Consider the following 19,862-nt stretch of genomic DNA (forward strand, 5'->3'; position numbering starts at 1 on the left):
TCCATATATATCATAATGAACTTATTTTAAAGATGCAGGTGATTCAGTTCCCACTTTAGCTAGTCATGGTCTAATTATTAATTTGTCTTGAGAGCAAGCATCACATGATAATTCATTAGATTGAAGAATCTTTAGGCTCTTCAATGGGTGTCCACTTGAATTGTCAATTTTTCTCATCATTATAGACTTTGTATGACCCAATCTATCATGTCAAATAGCAAATATATCAAGATTCATGAACTTCAGATTCATTGTTGCATATGTTTCAATTACTCTTATATGAGTATAATACAATCTAGAAGATAAAACAGACAATTTTTCCAATATACGTTTTTCATTTGATACAGTAGAGATATATAGATATTCCATATTATTCTTACTATCAGTCTCAATATGATAACCATTGCAACATATATCTTTAAAACTTAGAAGATTTATCTTTGATTAATTAAAGAACAATGCATTGTCAATTGTAAATTTTATTCTTCTAGGCAAAATAATATTTACTTTTCCAAAACCTTCAATCAAGTTTGCAGAATCTGATATTGTATTTAGTTTTGCTTTCAGCATTGTCAATTTGAAAAAGTATTTTTTATTTGTGAGTATTGTGTGTGTAATTACACTTTCTCTTGACATAGATCTTCTTTGCTCAATGGCCAGTCCTTCTGCATCGAAAGCATTTATTTTCAATACTCTTTGAACTCTTATCTTGTTGAGGTTTTTCTTTGTGATCATTATTTTGTGTGGTTTTTGAAATTTAAATGATTAGAACGACCACCACGGAAATAATAATTATTTCTTCCTTTACCACGGTCATGACCTCGACCACGATTATTAACATTCACAATATGCACTATAGGGAATGATGTTGTACCAGTTGGTCAAGATTCATGGTTCTGAAGGAAATCAGACATTAAGATTTTCATGAGCAGCGGAAGGATCGTTCCAAATTTCAATCATATATGAACATACTTACAGTCACAAACGGAAACAACAGGCTATGCGCAAAATAGAAGTTACAACGTGCTTTTCTACAGATCAAGAGATAGAAACACACATACCTTTGAAGACTCATCTTCTACTCCTTTAATCACGAACGTTCGTTTACAGCAAGACGGCAACCACGAACGCTCGAACACTTCGACCGGTACACTTCACAATTAACACGACCACAAACACAACAATCACCAAGGTCACGAACACAGCGAACGCAAAGAACAGCCTCCACAGAACCTCGACTGTGTCGAGTTGACTATGACACCACCACAAAGGTTACCTTGGTATTCTCGGTGTGAGAATCCAGAGTGTGGGCTCTGTGTGGACTTATTAGAGGCAGAGATTGGAGAAAGAACAATCATGTAAACGATTGAGCAAGTGGGAGATATCAAAGCCTATCATATAGGACGATGCCTAATCGTTTAACAAAAGTTATGCGATCGTCTAGCTAAAGCTATGCGATCGTTTAGCTAATTGGCCAGCTGAGTGTCTATCGTATAGAAACACTCCATGATCATCTAGTCTCTCCAAGCTGTCGTTTAGTAAATCTTATTCACTTGACAACCTTTTTCGTGAGTAATTTCCGAGAGTGGAAACTCTCAATTCAACATTACTAAAATTAGAGAAAACATTTTTCCTTTTATCTCACGGTTACCATGAAATCACCAATAACCTCCCACTCAATTGGTTATTAGAGAAAAAGAGATAATTATCCAATAATTAATATTATTATAAATATAAATGATAACCAACTTACCATACTATATTTATAACCTATAGTTTTAATATTTCATCTCATAAAACATATAAACCATAGCTCTTTTTCTATTTCATGGTCCTTAATGTAAATCTCATTTACATTAACCCTCCACTTAATGTATCTCATATACCACACCAATCATAATATATATAATCAAATTACCTTTTGTCAATTTGAACATTTCAAATCAACACCAAGAACTGAGCCTCAACTTGAATCCATTGAGCTACCAAGGGAACCTCATGGATCTGTAGCTCGAAGCTCCAACGGTTCGTGAATAATTGACTGAACCCTTTAGTCACGAGATCCACCATCTGTTAACTGTCAGGCACTCCACTAAACATCGACAGCTGAACTCTCCTTATTACAGATATATTATGTGTCCATCTTAACCAATCAACGGTGCGATAACCCTTCACAGATTGCTTGTAAGTACAACTCGGCCAATAACCATTATGCCCCTGTAGTTACATCTAACTCCTTAAGTACCACTGATCCCTATAATGAACATAAGTCATAGTCCTACTATGATTTAGCCCTCTCTTCCAAAGAGAAGCTGTGGCCACTATATTCAAGCCCCGAAATCAGCCCTTAAGGGAGCAATCTATCTACTTACCCCTGCTTCGAGGAAGAAGTGAATTCCATCTTGTGTAACCGAGCTTCCAGCTTCCAAATCAGACAAGTCCGCAAAAAGGTAGGTTTGTTGAAATGGCAATCTGACCACTCTCACCCATACTAATCAAAGGACCGCCCTTAAAGGCAAGAGTTCCCAAAACACTCATGATTGAGGTCATGTCACCTATGGTCGTTTAAGTGAGATGTAAGTCTTCAGTATCAACGACGTTATATACAGAGACAAATCATCTCGTGGTCCGCTCTTATACAAACTCTTTGTATAGGACACCCCTGCTCGCATGTCTCCACATGAATGGTCAGGATCTACCATTTGTAGTAGTTCAGTACACTTGCAAACTTCTACAAAGCGGGTCGTATTCGTAGTGTTATCAAGATCAGGTATCCCACCTTAATCATTATACTACATACCTATTTAGGTTATCACTTAAGACATGATCCACTTATATATCTCATATACAATAACCATGGAGCTTTGTTTATTGGATATGAGTAAATGTCAGAATGAAATAACATTTATTTTATTCATAAACAATATGTATTTATTACAAACAACGAGACTCCGGGAGAATTAGGACACCAATCCCAATAGGTTCTTCATCAATAACTCGTTATTTTGTTCGGCCATGAGAAGATATGAAATTAGTTCAGAATATTGTTTAAAACTTTTCCCTTGATATTGTTACTGTAGGAGCATATTCGAGACATGAAAGGTAAAAAATGTCTTCTCTAACATATCAGCATCAGTAACTTTTTCTCCGCATAACAACAATTTTGAACTGATTTTAAATAATACAGAATTATAATCACGTACTAATTTAAAATCTATTTGTCTCAAATGCATCCACTCATAATGGGCTTTAGAAAGAATAACTATCTTTTGATGATCATACCTTTCTTTCAAATTTTTCCACAAGATATGGGGATCTTTTATTGTAAGATATTTCATTTTTAATCCCTCGTGGAGATGATGACGAAGAAAAATCATAGCTTTTGTTTTATCCTGATTGGATGTCATATTTTCTTTTTTAATTGTTTCTTCCAAGTTCATAGCATCTAGGTGAATTTCGGCATCGAACACCCATGACAAATAATTATTGTCATTAATGTCAAGGGCTGCGAATTCTAATTTTGTCAGGTTTGTCATGGCAAGACCATCACGAAATACGATATTTATATTAGAAATTCAATATGTACTAAATATACAAAATAACATTTAATTTATTAATCATAATAAAGAAGAAAAAAAATTGACTTACCTTTAGGACTTACCTTCAGCGATGGAAGCAATAGGAGTTCATGTTGATGATGTGTTGTGAAATTGAGAAGCACAACGGGAACATGGATATGGAGAAAATATAATATAACAATATATTTATATAATATGAAATAAAATAACTAAAATCATAAAATTGGATAAAATGAAAATTAGTAGAATTTTGAAGTAGATTTCTCACCAATGTGCATTCTTTTGAGATCCACCAAATGCCAACTATTCATAGGCAAAATAGCAAATAGGATAGACTTATATGGACACCAAGCATATTATTATAAGACATGTGGACAATATGAAAAGTGTCACATGACTTTTATAATACTAAGTATTGTGCATCTGTTTTTATGATATTTATAATAGGACAATTCAATCATTTTTTTTTTTTTTGGTTTCTTTGTTGATATGTCTACATCATAAATACGATGTGTGGTTTCAAATAAACAAAGATTTTAGACGCAAGTAGAGATTTTGATTTTTTACTACCAAGCTATACTTCCAACCTTTCATTTCAAACTTGTAAATCGTTGTTCAACATCGACCTTCCCATCCTTAAATAATTTTCAACCAAACCATCTTAAATAAAATAAATAATAATAATAATAAATTTAAGATTTTTTTATTATTTCATATTTAATATCTTTACGTTTTAAAAATAGAATCAATATCTTTAGTCATAGTTTCTAAGTTTTTATGCATTCTAAATAAATACAAAGGCACTAAATAACCAAAGATTTTCCCACAAATGACCCAAATCAAAATACACTAATGCCAAATTACTCAAAATCCGAAAAATATCGAAAACTTGACCTTCTACTTATGTCACTCTGATGGGTGAAAGCCCGAACTGAAAATGGGCACCAAGGTGATTTTTTAAAAAAACAAAAACCACAATACATTTCGTATTCAAAAGTATTCATGATGGGTGAGAATACACAATTCTCGACGATAATTTCACATTTTTCAGTAATTTATGATGTAAGCAAAATATTAGTTTTCATAGTTTTCAAAATCCAAGTCATTTGGCATTAGCACAATCAGATGATTTATGGGTATTAGTACAAATAAATCTTCGATAACAAAGTAACTTTCATGTAAAGGGCAGAACCACAAAGAACAATATTCAAAGGCTAAGAATGATTTTTTACTCTATTGGTCGCTATTCTGTAGAATGTCTCACTATAACTTCAACAAGGAAAATTTGGGATAGAACAAATCAACATATACATAACTTTGTTAAATTTCTCATCACTTAAAATGCAAATTTATCTATAAAATTTTCATACCCTTTTCGAGGGGGAAAAAATCAGGTCAACGCAACTATGAATACCGAAAAATCAACGCTACATGACCTCAATTCATGATCTCCTCAGCTGAGAGCAGGCCTGGCTGATTGATTACCAATTTGAATGAACCGTGTGGGAAGAATTTGATGATACACCTATATCAGCAAACAGGCAATACAACCATAATCTTATCAAAATTTTAGACCATGATTTTCTTGCCTTTACCTCCTACGTGCTTCTTCTGCCTAGGAGGAGCATCAGTGCCAGCGCCAGGAACTAGTGGACCAGACCAGGCTTGGACTGGTTCCTTAGAATAAGTGAACAGCGTTGAACTGAACGGTATGTCAGGAGGAACACCTGATGGGTCGATATGACGTGAATATCCAAGTGTAAAGCCAAGTGCTCCATCCTGGTGTGGTGGGGGGAATTTTTCACTTTTGCTCTTTGCATTTGCATGTGTAATTAAGCGCCTTCTCTGTTTCAAGATGCAACAATTTGAACAGTTTAACACTTTATATATCAAAGGAAATGCAATAATCAACTACTGGTGTATAGCTGGTCTATGATCTTGAACTTAGCAAAGTAATATTTACGTCAATGTTTGTTTGTATTTCAGCATTGGCTTCGGGAGCTGGAATAGCCCTAACACGTGTGCGTGTTTTCTTCACTCCATCTCCCTGGGCTTTACTAGCTGCTCTTAGTCTGCAAATTGGATATAGAATGATGCTCAACGAAAACACCAAATAATACTCGAAGCAAGTCCACAGTAGTAAGAATAATGGAAACCACAGATCCAACTTTGTACCCCAAAAAAAAAAAAGAAAAGAAAGAAAAGAAATTCATAGACCTCTTAGTAGTAATATGTATACAACTGAACAGAATATCGAGAACAATGATGTTTAAATGCCACTTAAGTAATCAACCTAAGACACATTCTTCTGCAATAGAATCTTCATTTTTCTTTTCCTTTTCCTCATTTTAGTCGCAGCACCAATAGATAGAGTTATAAAATGGACTGTTTGATTGTCAACATATCTTCATGTAACACCCATGTACATGCATTCAGAAAAGTTGGTTTGGACAGTACTGTTCGACAACATATGTAAACCAACATTGCCTTGGTCGAACTCTATTTTGGTTAGTTTGGTGAGTTTAGTTGAAGTCCATCATTTATTTTTTCAGATGATCAGTTCGGTTCCCAAGGATCTTAGCTTTGGGTCCCCTTTCTAAACTATTTTTCCCAACTTGTACATACAATTTATAGTAAGTTCTGATATTTTCAAAAAAGTTGATCTGCCTAGTGAACACCTATTTGGAGGGAGAGGGATAGTTAACTCAACTTAAACAAAAAAAGTTAAACCACAAATTTCGGTCTCTAAACTTTGATGGTTGAATGAATTTAATACTTGAGCTTTCAGTTCTAAAAGCGACCCTACCAAATCTTTTAACCCACTTGCTTTTGTCATTAGCGGGTCTTCTATCTTGTGCCAACTGTTACCAAGTCAGACTAAATCATCGTCTAATGAGCACCACATCAACATCTAAGTATAGGTGTAATGACAAAAACTTTTTAGAAATCAAACTTAAAATTTTAAGAACATAACTAAATCTTTTAAACTTCCAGAACTAAATAAACACAATCCTCAAACTTCGGACATTATAGTTGTAAAATTAATCGAAACTAAAAACAGAGAATACAAGTAGCTTCAGCTCCTTAACCGGTAACAAATCAAAATAAAAAATTCAAGAATATAACCAAAAACTTTAAAACTTCAAGAAGTAAATAAACATAATCCTCAAAGTTCAGCCATTATCCTTGTAAATTTAACCAAAACTAAAAACAGAAAAGACAGGTATCTTCAGCTCGATTACCATTGAAACAAGCCAATTGTATTATGATAACCAAATATTTGAAAAGATAAAAGCATCTGTTTGGGAAACAATCTCAACCTCATGAAAATATCTTGCGCAAATGTCTCAGTACCTCTCAAAATAAACCAGGCATATACTGAACAGAAACTGAAATTAAGGCATCCATACCTCCGAGCTTCATCATCCCGTCTTCTTGCATCCATCTCCTTACTGGGAGGATATTTTGGGAGGTTGGAGGGTTTGCAGGCTAAAGGTTCTGTCATGAAGAACTGTATTGCAATGGACAAAATTTGAAAGGCATACAAGAAATATGGCATAATTCCCATTATAGCAGTCACAGAAAGTGAGAATATAACATCTGTTATACATCCAAATTCATAATTTCCCTGATTAAAGCTACCTTGTAAGTTGAAGCAAAAATAAGCCTAGAAGACTGAATTGCAAAGAATAAAAAACCAACAAGATTCGTAATAGTTAAGTGATACCAAACTAAAACAGATAAAGGTTATCGACCATAGTAAATATGTTTTTTATTCAACATATTTGGTTATGCATAAAATTATACAAGTACAGTTTTAGCTTTTTATGTGAAGTCATGAAATTTTATTGGATCTTTTCTCTAAGTTTTCTATCAGTCAATGATCCAAATCATCGACAAAATAGCTCAGTCCCAATATACTTTAGCCTTTCCTTCATGCCACCACCCTAAAATAATTTATGGAAGCTTAATATTAGTTAAATCGCCAATTAACCCAAAAGTTTAAGTAGATGGATTACAATATATTTAATTTTATCAGTATTTCAATATATTTCCCAAACATGTAGACTTGAAAATTTGTAGAATGCCCAATAATTGAAAATAGATGTTAATTGGGGAGGAAACCCGACCTTCTACTTTGATGTTATGTTAAATCACCAATTTTTATGTCCTAGAAGTAGTTGCTCATACAAAATTTCCTGCAGAATAAGAACTAGCACTCTACTGCCAAATTCTTGTGAGTTTTCTAATGCCATGTAAACATGATTGGTCTCATTGTATTTATGGTATTTTTTAAGCACTCTCAGCCCCCCCACTTCCCATTTTTACGAGCTCCAAAAGAAGTTAAACTGTTCTTGATTGTAGCACTTCGGAGAATTGAATATTTTTATAGTGCTTATATTAGAGTATACTTAGGTTATAGTAAATATATTAGTCATGTTGTCTTCTATGGTCTTTTTACTTTCTCCTACTTAGGTTCCTTTTATATACTTGTATGCATATCTCTTTGGTAATGGAAAGCATAATTTTGATTCTCTCAATTACGTGGTATGAGGAGAGTGTTAGGGTGAATAGGGCTTTTATATTATCCTAGGGTTTTGTGAACTTTCACCTTTCAGAGTTCAAAACCCTTTTGTTTTCCACCACAAACTTATTGTTTGGCCTATGCCTATTTTCGTTGTCACCCCTGTCAATGCTCGTCGCCACCACTACCACGAAAAACACTACCTCTACCATATTTTGGCCTTTTTTTTTTGTATTTTATTGTCACTGCCCAATCCTTGAGAAAGCTCAATTGCCAATCAGCATAACCACAGAACTCAGTCACCATCTAACTTGCGTATGAAGTCATGTGCCACCGCCATCTTCTACATCACAATCACGCTCGGGTGCATGTGGGAGTGCGTGTCGCCATATTTTGCTTCTTATCTGAACGTGTGTGTCACCATATTTGCGTGCGCACGCGCATGTGTGTTTATAGTATTTTTGTTTTGTTTCCTTGTACTTTGAGCATTAGTCTCTTTTCATTTGAACAAGTACCATAAAATTGTCAGAGGAGTAGGAAAGATCCCTAAAAAGACGACCATTCATAAACCCCAGAGTGTCTAGAGAAAAGGATGACCTACTAAGATAGATGAAAATGATGACCCACTAATATCATGAAAAGGATGACCCATCTAGGAGACCTATAGTATTTAAAAAAAAATGAAACAAAAATGCTAGAAATACCAAAATGAGTACAAAAAAAGAGAAGCACTATGCAGGAGAATAAAAATCAATCTAGATCAAATGTGAAGAGCCTTGAACTCGAGCTGAAACAAAATGAGCAATCCAAGAAGAGACTCATCTTGAAAAAACCATCAAACTCTTTAAACCAAAGCTTTAACATAAATGCCAACTAGGCTTGAGAAGATGCAAACAGAAAGAAAAGCTACAATACTTTGTAATTAACCAAAAGAAGAGTGCAAGAAGCTGAGGAAGCTGGAGAATGAAGAACCCAAAAGATGCAACAACCCTCGCCTATCTTCGAAAAGAGTTAATCCTCGAAAGTTTAACTTCTACCAAAGGACTATTTTGAAATACCATTCCCAATTCATTATATTGAAAGCCTTTTCAAGATCTAATTTGAGAACCACACCTACAATTCACTCTCATTTTCCATGAGGCATCCATAATTTGTATATTAGAAACAAAAGAAAAAGTTTGGCTTTTGCAATAGTAGAAGGTAGGACAAGTTTCAGCCACCTAGATTGGACTCGAGCAATAATCTAATACGCATACGGAATGAGACTGATAAAGTGGTAATCAACAACTGATTTGGAATCAAGCTTCTTGGGTATTAAACAAATATAGGTTTCATTCAATGAAGCAGTGACGACTCCAAATGAAAAGAACTTATGCACCATAGCCAAAACATCATGTTTGATAGTATTCCAAAAAAAATTGATGAATTTTGTTGTAAAGCCATAAGGACCAGGAGATTTTATTGAGCCTAGAAAAGGGATTGCATTGGAAACCTCTTCATCAGTAAATACATCCTCAAGCCTCAAGCCTAGACACCTGTTCAATGTTGGTTCCTATCCTTAGTAAAGAGCTTCTTGTAGAAGTCCAGGCATTCAGACTCAGTATCCCCTACTATCCTATCAACAAACTAATCCCATCTCAGGAAAGAATTTTTTAGATCAAGCTTTTCTATTTATAGGCAGCTAAAAATTGAATGAAAAACTTGTGTTTTCATCACCTTCAGTGAGCCATTTTAACTTATAATGTTAATGCCAATAGATCTGTTTATGTGTTGTCAAATTCTCAATCTATTCACCCCGCAACCACGAGAGTCAACCTGAGATGCAAATAAAGGACCACTGTCTTCTGAACTGAATAATAAATGGAGTAGATATATGATTGAGGCCATTTGTGAGGCTTCCAGGTGCTGTGCCTTGCTCCAATTTTGTAGCTCAACTTTGAGGCCCTTGCGTTTCATCATCAATCCATGACCAGGCCAAACTATTAAAGAATTCCAATTCCACCAACCATCCACAACCTCACTTACTGACAAAATTTGCAGCCAAGAATTTTCAAAATGAGAAGGGCAAGGCCCCCAAGTAATAACCCCAAAAGTTAGAGATAAGGTGCTATGGTCAAATGTAATTCTATCTAGATGTTTATGGGCTGCTTAACCAAATTTACTATGACAAGCCTCCGTGATCAAGAATTTGTCTAAAAGAGATGCATATTGTGTGGGGCCAAAGCTAGACCATTCTACAAGGGAATGTCTAACAACCGATAATTAGAAATCCACTGATTAATAGCATGCATACTCTTGTTGGTAGTGATCACGAGATTTCTCCCAAGACCAACGTGTCACAAAGTCACCACCTATAATCCAATGATTTCCCCCAAAACAGCCAAGTCATACAATCTCCACCAACAATCATTAGTGAGTTGTTTTCAAATGGATCATGAACCGCCATAACCATAAGCCAAAAAGAAACCCCGCCAATCTTAAAAATATGAACGGAGGCAATGAAGAGACCCTAAATAACCTCTCAATTGTAAAATTTAGCTCACTCTAAAGCACAAGAATATCCCCAGATGATTTTATGGTATCAAGGGTTGTGTAGCTAATGTGGGAAGAATGCCAGATTGATTTAACCATATGGGTGCCAACACAGGTAATTTCATTTCCACTACTCGTGTTTTATGGTTGAACAATCTTCTTGATCAACACCTTTTTCCTCCAAGAACCCAATCCATGAACATTCCAAGTTAGAAGATATTGATCACACAAAGAACCCTCCAAAATTGTCATAGTTGTTGATTTATCATAGTGGACGGAGTAACGTAGGTTTTGTAATTCCCTAACAGTTTATTTTTTCCCAGTGGTGGAGTAAGCTTTCTTGGTTTTTGGTGGTTGTGGAAGGAGGAATAGTCATAATACAAAGCCCATGGTCTGGGAGAAAGTGAGCCATGTTCACAAGGCTATAAGGTAGATGAGGAAGGGCAGGCGGATTGGGCGATGTGGGCAGTGGATGGTTAGAGAGTGCAAATGGCTTGATGGCTGTATGGGTAAGGGAACATGGAAGCGGGGGTGGGGAGGCGAGTCAATGGTAGGGTAGCAATCAGAGAAGGGTAATGGTCAGTTAGAAGAGGCAAGACGATGGCTAAGGCCTATTGGTGGACAACGAAAGGTTCTTCACTAAGGTAGGTAATATCGGATAGCTGGCCAGCAATTTCCTCACCAAAGGTGGACAAGGAAAAAGGGTGTGTAGATTAAGATCTGGTAGTTAGGAAGAGCAAATGGTGACTGGGATGGAGAGATATGCCTTAGTATCAGAGCCAACAAAAGGGAAAAGTAGGGATTGGGGCTGAGGTGGAGCCTTTGGATCTGATTTGGAGGTTGGTGAGACCTCACAGAAAGTAACATGGGAGAGAAAATAGAGGAAGGAAAGGGTAGTATAGAAGATTTGGTGGGGTCATAAGCTATTTCATATTATTATGGACTATGGTCATATTATTGTAAATAATCATGATGTCCTTTATGATTTTTTTACTCTCTTGCATAGTTTACCCTTGTACACTTGTGTATGTCTCTTTAGTGAATGGAATACATTATTCATTTATCTTGATTCTCTCCATTACAAATACCACAGGTTTTTGGTACACAGGTATTCCTCTCTAATTCTTGGCTCCAAATGGTGTTGTTCCTTGCCAACAAGCATAAGAGGGTTTGGATCATTCTTTATAGGTGCACAATGGCTAAAAGGATTTGGTTTAGGTTCTAGCAAGCTTTTGGAGAGAAGAGAAGTACCCCACGTGTTGTTCAATCATTTTACATCCTCCTTTTTGAGATATAAGTATACTTCTTTGCCCGGCTATCCTTTCCGCTATTTTAGACGAATAAAAGGGTCATAAGGGTTTATTTGATCCCTGTCGCAAGTCGAGCTAATGGAAGGTTGACATGACATTTCTTTATTAATTTTTTAAGTAAAAAAAAAAACAAATATTTTTCTCTTTTTTCTTCTCTCTCCCTTATTTCTCCATCTCCTCCATCCTCCTCTTTCCTTTACCTCCCCACATTGTTGTTGCCACACTTCTCTGTCATTTCAGGAGAAGGGAGGGAGGCAACAGTGGGAGAATGAGAAAAGAAAGAGAGGGGAGAGAGAGAGAAAGGAAAAATAATGAAAAATTTATTTTAGTTTAAAAGTTAGTTAAAAAATGCCATGCTACAGTAACGAAAACAAACTATTGAAAATTACCAAATAAACCATATTTTCATACCTCAAAAGTTAAAATGTCGAGTTTGATAACTCGTGGCCCTAGATGCTTACCAAACACAAACCCCAAGGACTAAAATTGTATTTTTCCATAAAATAATAATTATTACAAATAAAGCAGTTCACTAAAGGTAGATTGAATTGGAAAACTTCCCTCAATTGACCCATGAAAAAAAGAAAAGAAAAACCCTCTTTCAAGAAAGAAGCTGGTTTTGTATCATTCTTCAGTAGGATCCTAAAACAACTAGTCTAGGGTTTTGACCCATAAGAAGATCTAAGTCAGTCATTAACAATCGGATTTGGAGTCCCAAGGGTTTTCTTGTAAATCCTTCTTCAGATTGTTATTGGACTCCTCTCCCATTGGGACTTTGTGTTCGATATGATTTGGAGGATTAAGATTCCTAAGAAAGTCGTGTTTTTTATTTGACAAGTCTTGCTTGGTCGTGAGAACACTCTTAATAATCTTGTTAGGAGAAGAACTTCGCTTGTGGGGCCTTTTTGCTGTATTATTTGTTGGAAGGTGGAGGAAGATCTAGATCATCTCATTTAGGACTGCCCATATGCAAGGACTATGTGGAGTTTCTTCTTGTTACTTGTAAGCATTGCTGGGCAAAGAGATGTCTGTGCAACGATAGAGAAGTTCCTCCTTCATCCACCTTTTAGAGAGAAAGGCCTTTTTTTTTTTTTTTGCTTGCTAGGGTGTGTGCGGTTGTTTGGGATATTTGGAGGGAGAGGAATGATAGAGTGTTTAGAGGTAGGGACAAGAACCCTTGTGAGGTTTGGTCTTTGGTGAGATTTCATGTATCCTTTTGGGCTTTTGTTTCGAAGCTTTTTTGTAATTATTCTCTAGGAAACATTTTATTTAGTTGGAACCCCTTCCTTTAGATGGAGTGTTTTGGTGGGCTTGTTTTCTATAGGCCCCTGTATTCTTTCATTTTTTTTCTCAATGAAAGCAGTTGTTCTTATATGTCATTAACAAGAAAACGGTATCACAGCCCAGGCCATATAAGTCCATCCACCTTTCAGTACTGTAGTAACACTTACTCTCGGTTAACTCTAAAACTATAGATGATGGACTCAAAGACGAGGAAAGTGTTGCTTGAATACATTTTTTATGATCCAACATCATGTAACCATGGCCTGCCTTACTAAAGACCGGATACAATAATCCTCTCTCAAAAAAGTTAAAAAGATAGTAGTGTCCGTATGTCAGAAGGACAAATGAGTCTCCTCGCATGAAAAGGCCTCCAAATAAACCTCTCATTTGCATGAACAGAGACTTAGTAAGAACACCCACCACCATAAGAAAAGAACACGAGAAAAAAGGTCACTTTGCCTAATGCCTATGTGATTTAAGATCTCTTACACTGAAATGTGTGTGCGTGTGTTTGGCTATAAAAAAAAAAAACTAACTTCCATTGAGAAAAAAAATTGAAAAAAATACAAGGGTATAAAGAAAAAATCAAACCCACAAAAGGGAGCACCCTAGAGGAGGGGTCTCTGATTAACAAAATATGACCTAACAAATAATTAAATTAAAAAAAATATATACAAAGTTGAAAACTCAATGAAACGCTGCCTGAATATCGAGCACCCCAAATAAGATGTTCCTAATTGATCGCGCATAAGAATAATTCCATAATAAGTGATCCCAAGGTATTAATTCTTCCATAAATAACCTGCCAGATAAAGAACTTTACCTTCTCCAGGACTTCACCTCCAAAGAATTGAAAAACCTAACTCTCTAAAAGGAAGGATCCAACAAGTAACGAAAGAAAGATTTACAAGAGAGCCCATTATAAGGGCTAAGACTCCAAATATGGATATCCCTTCTCACTTGCCTAAACTCAACATCCCTCTAATAAAGAAAAGAGGGTCATGACCTCTATCCATTCCCTATTGGACAAACGAAGATGGAAGTCGAACGAAAAAACGCATGAGCTCCCCAAAAGTAACATGACATCACCAACACAAAAGATGATAAAGATGATGAAATATGTTTTCTTTTATAACAACTTTCATTAAGAAAAAAATGAAAAAATACAATGCCATACAAAAAGTCAAACCCAACTAAAAGAATAGGCTCCAACTGTATAAAATAGATCCTATAGAGGAATTACAAAAGGCTTTGGAATCAAAGCCCAGATGGAAACATGAAATCTAACAAGGGACCAAACATCTCAAAGATCCCTCTCCCTCCCCAACTCTCTGGACACTCAGTTATTCCACCCACACCAAATATCCCACATAATATCACACACCCCAGCAAGCCATAAAACAACCCTTCTCAAGAAAGGACGGATGGATAAGGAACTCTTTGATCATATTACGAGTATCATTGTGCCGAGCTAGCGAGAATTCAAACATCTGAAAGATAATACATCCTTTCTTACCAGCCCTAGTCTTCAATAGCCTCATTAGCATTGAAAGCCTTATAAAGAAGTTTCCTTGAAACAACAAACACTCCTTATTTGTATTTTAATTTTTTATGAAATTCAAGTTTCTTGGAGAAATGTGAAAGAATATAGATGGGCATACAAAAAGAAGATCCAACAAAAGGTGCATTGACCTAAAAGGGGGCTCCAATCCAAAAGAAAACACCTAACTAATAATAACAAAAGGCTTAAGAAGCAAAACATCTATATAGAGGTGTTTTCTCAGAATAAAAGCTTATAAAGAGGCGTTATATCTAATGTTATCCCAATTTACTTTTCAAGTCCTCACAACCTCTCTAAGAGTTCTAATGTTTCTCTAAAGCCAAATACCCCAAAACACCCAAAGAAACAAGCCTGCCAAAGAACTCTACCCGTATCCTGAAAGGGAGGGAACACAACCTCCTTAATCATCCTCCAACAATCTTAGCTACAAGCCAAAGAAACCCCAAAGGACACCAGAAAGCACACCCAAATCAGCTGCACATACTGGGAACACCCGTTATTCATATAGATCGTGTTAAATAAAATCTTCTTCATGCTATCAATAATTTAGAATATCAAAATCAAACAAATAATAGTAAAATTAGATACAGGTAAGTACATTGAATTTAACAAAGTTTCATATTCGACATGAATGCAGCAATAAATGATTAAAAAAACATGTGAATGTGATTTTGACTTTTCTCCATAAGCGTATGTGCTTTTTATAGTTTCTCAAAAGTTTGTTTACCCAAGAAAATGTATATCTAATAAGCCATGAAAATTTTACATCAAATATTTTTTTTATAACTCAAGGACACAGTTGTATAATCTATAGAATAGATCCTGTTCAAGTAACATCAAATATTAATTTCAATTGAAAAATTAGAGATATTTTATAACATAAAATTGTGGACTTAATACACGTCTTATATTTATAATAAAAAGACTTTATACGCTGTCTTAATGTCTAATAAAAGGACTTAATATGCTGACTTAATGAAAGAAAAGGACTTTCGTTCTCCATGAAAGAAAATGACTTAATAAGCTGTCCTATTGAAACCAAACCAGAAGAGGCACAGGAAGCAAACAACACTCCATCTGATCGGTGGATATAGTAGAGTAGGAAGATCGATGTCTATAATAAATGAAACCATATCATTAGAAACAGATTATTGACAGAAGTGAAAGTCATAACAGAAATATATTCTGACAATTCTTTAGCTCACCTCGCTATTTAATGCATCTGTTGCTGTCTTTCGTTCTGCTGGATCAATTGCAAGTAGCGTTTCTATAAGGGGCAGAGAAGATGGGGGGAAATCTTTAAATGTCTCCTTTATACATCTTTTATAAGGTTCTCTGGGCTTAAATAAGGTAGCATTGGGAAGTTTTGCTCTTTTCCAATATTCATCCGAAGGGGAGCCACAAAGCTTGTATATCTTGTGTAGTTGCTCTACCTGGATGAGCAAAAGAGTAATTAGCACGTACAGCCGATAGAGAAGGTTAGGAAGATTCGTTTTTTAATATAAGAAATAATTTCATAGATGGTATGTCATTAAAAGAGGAGGATGCCCCAAAATGCTAGAAAGATTCAAGTTAAGGAAAACGAGAACAACCTATATCATAGTTAAAAGTTAAAACTATTTCAAGCTTCCTCAACTATTTTGAAACGTTCACTCTAATGAAAATAGATGATAGCTGTTTTGAATTTGAAACATTTACTCAATGATTAAAAGATAGTACAGATGAATAAAGCAGAAGCAGCAATGCTATCGGTGAGGCGTACATATGTTAACTAACCACATTCATCGATGTGAGAAAAAAAAACACCTATAGTACACTGAAAGGTCCATGCACATATATAAGGGACCCTATTTCTAAAACCAAAGCCAATATGGTGATAGTAACGGGATCATCAATCATGCACCATAAAGCAAGGTACACAAACAGAGAAGGAATCCTACCACTAAAATGAAAAAATGACCCATGAAAGGCATTACTTTTCATATTTTGCCTAATATTACGTCATGCCTTCCCACAATGATCCATAAGGGGTACAGCGATCCACGCATTTGACACCTTATACATAATGCAATTTTGTATGCTCACTGAGAGTCATAATGGCGCTGAAGACAATTTAATAAAACAATAGGTAATGGCTATGATGGATAAATTCCTAAAATTGTTGCATGTTTTCAAATGTAAAAAGTGAATAATAATTCTTTTATCTTAATAGTGGTCAGAGAGGTAGTAATTTAATAAGGGTGCATCTTCTAGAAAAGCAGTAGTTCAAACAGAGAACATGATATTTAAACTGTGACCTTTCATCCTTTAAATTCTGTGCTAGTTTTGAACTTTTCTACATCCATTTATCTAAAGCTGGAGTGTTAATCAAAATAGAGCTGCCAAAGACTGCCCATCTCTTACGAGCCCTGTGATTCTTTAGTTTAACATTAATCAAAATATTGCTGCTAATATAAACTCTTTCCATCATGTTCTCCTACAGAAAGAAAGCAATTACCTCTGTACGGCCAGGCATAATAGGCCTCCCAGCTAATAACTCTGCCAGTATACACCCAGCACTCCAGAGGTCTACACCTACTCCATAATCAGTTGCTCCAAGAAGAAGTTCAGGAGGTCGATACCATAAGGTAACCACCCGACTAGTCATTGGGTGCTTGTGATTCGGGTCAAAGAAAGAAGCCAATCCAAAGTCAGCAATCTTAAGCACTCCTCCACTATCAATGAGAAGATTAGATCCTTTAATGTCACGGTGAAGCACCCGACGATTATGACAGTGTTCCAGTCCAGATAGCAGTTGTTGCATGAAACATTTAACCTATAAATAGGCATGGATTCACCAAAAGAGTTATTGTTCAGCTTTTGTCCAATATTCAGTTTGGATATGAAAACTAAAAGAAACAATATGCTAACCTGAGATTCCGTAAATTTGATCGATGGATTTGCAGCAAGACCTGCTAAATCATGTTCCATGTACTCAAACACCAAGTATAAACTACAAGACATCCGTGATGTAACCAATCCCTCCAATTTCACAACATTGTTATGATTTAATCTCCTAAGGATGAGAATCTCTCTAGCCATAAATTTCACACTTTCAGGTTCCAAATTGTCAAATCGAACCTTCTTCAGTGCAACAATTTTACCTGTAAGTATATCTTTAGCTTTATACACATTGCTATACGTTCCTTGTCCAATCTAACACCAAATCAATTATGTTAGAAGAATGTAAGACAGTGGAGAGTAAAAAGTTAAAGAGCAAGAACAATAATGCATTAAATCAAACTGAAACTACACCTAATGTTACTTAGTCGATTGCCCACCTTATCAATCTTTTCAAATGTATCAGCCTTCCGAGGAATCCAGCCATTGAGAGCCTCTCCACAAACTGCTGTGAGCCAAGAAGGCCATCCAGCAGCAACTTGCTCTCCCTGGTAATGGTTAGGCAAGTTAGTTGGCCTGGGAACCTTCCTCGACCTTCTCCGCTCTGCTCGTGGGCGAACCTGACCCCCATCAGCCTTCTGCTCCTCTTCCTTGTTCACGTTTATATGCTCCTCTACGTTAGCACTCACACGTTCTACTTCTTTCTCCTGAACAACCTCGCCTTCGACACGAGACTCGGTAATTTGATTCCTCTTCCCCTTATCTACAGGGGCTTCTACACTTCTAGAAGACGCCTCTCGGCTAACCAAACACCCCATTTATCAATTCTAAACGTCATCTCCCACCATAGCAACCAACAAAAGCACTTCACTCATACATTTTCTCACTACAAATCCAGCAAAAAACAGTAGACATAAATTTCCAAGTAAATTATTAATCGAAGAAAACTGAGAAAACAAAAAACCCCACATAAGATTCCTAAATGATTATCAAAACCCAAAACAAAACGAAAAATAATCAGCATAAAACATACCAAGAACGAAGAAGCATGAAAAACCCATCAAAGAAAACGATCGAGGGGAAAGCAGAACAGGGAAATTGGGGGAAGAAATTGGGAAAGGCGAGTGAAATCAGAATGGAAATGGAACAGAAAAAGAGGGAAAAGTTGGGAATGAATTGGAGTGATGCATCATCATAATTATGGATTGTTTGCGGTTGTGTGTCGTGGTTGTTGTGGGCTCTGTTGTGCTGTCTGCAAGTAAGTGGAAAGAGCCAATAGGAAGAACGAAGATCTGCTTCGCCGTTTCAGAAAGTCAGCCTCAAATCCAAATCTGGAATCTCTCTCTCTATCTCTCTCTACTGTCAATTGAGCAAGAAAAAAGCTTTAGATCCTTAATCCCCAAAGTGTTCCATTTTATTATTGTTTTTCTTATTTGGGAGTTCTCTGTCCTTCAATTATCAACAGCTTACTTTATTTTGCACTTTTTGAATCAATCCTTCTCCATATATGCATGTAAGATTTTCACAAAACTAATTTCTACATCTCAATTTGGTAAGTTATCTGTATGACGTATAGGGTGGGGATTGAACATCTAACCTTAAAGTTGATTGTAGATAATTGATATCAATTGATGAATTATGCTCATTTTGACAATAAATTGTTTGCCTGTTTGTATTGAGTTTTGGGTTTCAACTAGTTCATTACCGACTCATTTTTTTCTAACACAATTGGGGCAATGGGTCAAATTAAACATGTCTGTAGTTGCCATATACTTATGTCAGTTAAACTATGCTCATTTTCGCTAAATTGTGGTGTATTTTGAAGTCATATTTCATAGTCTTTTTTTTAATTACAATGTCTTCTCCCAGTCTTGATAAGTACAACACGTACAAGAAGAAATTAGAAACCTCTCATATCACGGATAGTTCCCACAATCAAGAACCACCAAGAGGACTAACTTGAGAGTAGTCCTTTTTTTAGAGAGAGAGATGGAATAGGATTCAGTAAAAAATGCAGTATCTTAAGATCCAAAATCCCAATAAATATATGGTGAGGGAGTTTGTTGCATAACCTTAAAATTACCAATCTCAATAGTGGAGTGTGGAGGGCGCATGAGAACTTTTCTTTTAAGATGAATGTGGATGCTTCTGTTGGTATTAGGCCTTTAACTGTGGGGTTGGGTAGTATTATC

At 35.8% G+C, this 19,862-nt stretch overlaps 1 protein-coding gene across 2 annotated transcripts; it reads right to left on the minus strand.

The window, feature by feature from the left end:
* Window positions 1-4,784: 4,784 nt before the first annotated feature.
* LOC120069808 (putative serine/threonine-protein kinase At1g54610) lies at window positions 4,785-19,202 on the minus strand. Of its 2 annotated transcripts, XM_039021623.2 has the most exons (8): window positions 18,704-19,202; window positions 18,111-18,556; window positions 17,701-17,985; window positions 17,288-17,605; window positions 15,996-16,223; window positions 6,989-7,089; window positions 5,542-5,650; window positions 4,785-5,423 (listed from the first exon to the last, which is right to left on the minus strand). In XM_039021623.2, the coding sequence occupies exons 2-8, from the start codon at window positions 18,486-18,488 to the stop codon at window positions 5,148-5,150; spliced, it is 1,695 nt and encodes a 564-aa protein (XP_038877551.1). In that variant the 5' UTR covers window positions 18,489-18,556; window positions 18,704-19,202; the 3' UTR covers window positions 4,785-5,147. The 2 variants fall into 2 exon arrangements, with proteins under 2 accessions (XP_038877551.1, XP_038877552.1); XM_039021624.2 differs by lacking the exons at window positions 4,785-5,423; window positions 5,542-5,650; window positions 6,989-7,089 and adding an exon at window positions 15,622-15,904 and having other exon boundaries at window positions 18,704-19,081.
* Window positions 19,203-19,862: the final 660 nt, after the last annotated feature.

The sequence above is a fragment of the Benincasa hispida genome, chromosome 2 (assembly GCF_027475165.1).
Source record: "Benincasa hispida cultivar pf3 chromosome 2, pf3_genome.v1.1, whole genome shotgun sequence".
Taxonomy (NCBI): domain Eukaryota; kingdom Viridiplantae; phylum Streptophyta; class Magnoliopsida; order Cucurbitales; family Cucurbitaceae; genus Benincasa; species Benincasa hispida.

Coding starts and splice junctions, on each gene's coding strand:
- LOC120069808 (XM_039021623.2), bottom strand. CDS start 18,488: ATGGGGTGTTTGGTTAGCCGAGAGGCGTCTTCTAGAAGTGTAGAAGCC. Junction 17,986..18,110: donor CATTTGAAAAGATTGATAAG/GTGGGCAATCGA, acceptor ATTTGGTGTTAG/ATTGGACAAGGAACGTATAG. Junction 16,224..17,287: donor TTATGCCTGGCCGTACAGAG/GTAATTGCTTTC, acceptor TTGCTCATCCAG/GTAGAGCAACTACACAAGAT.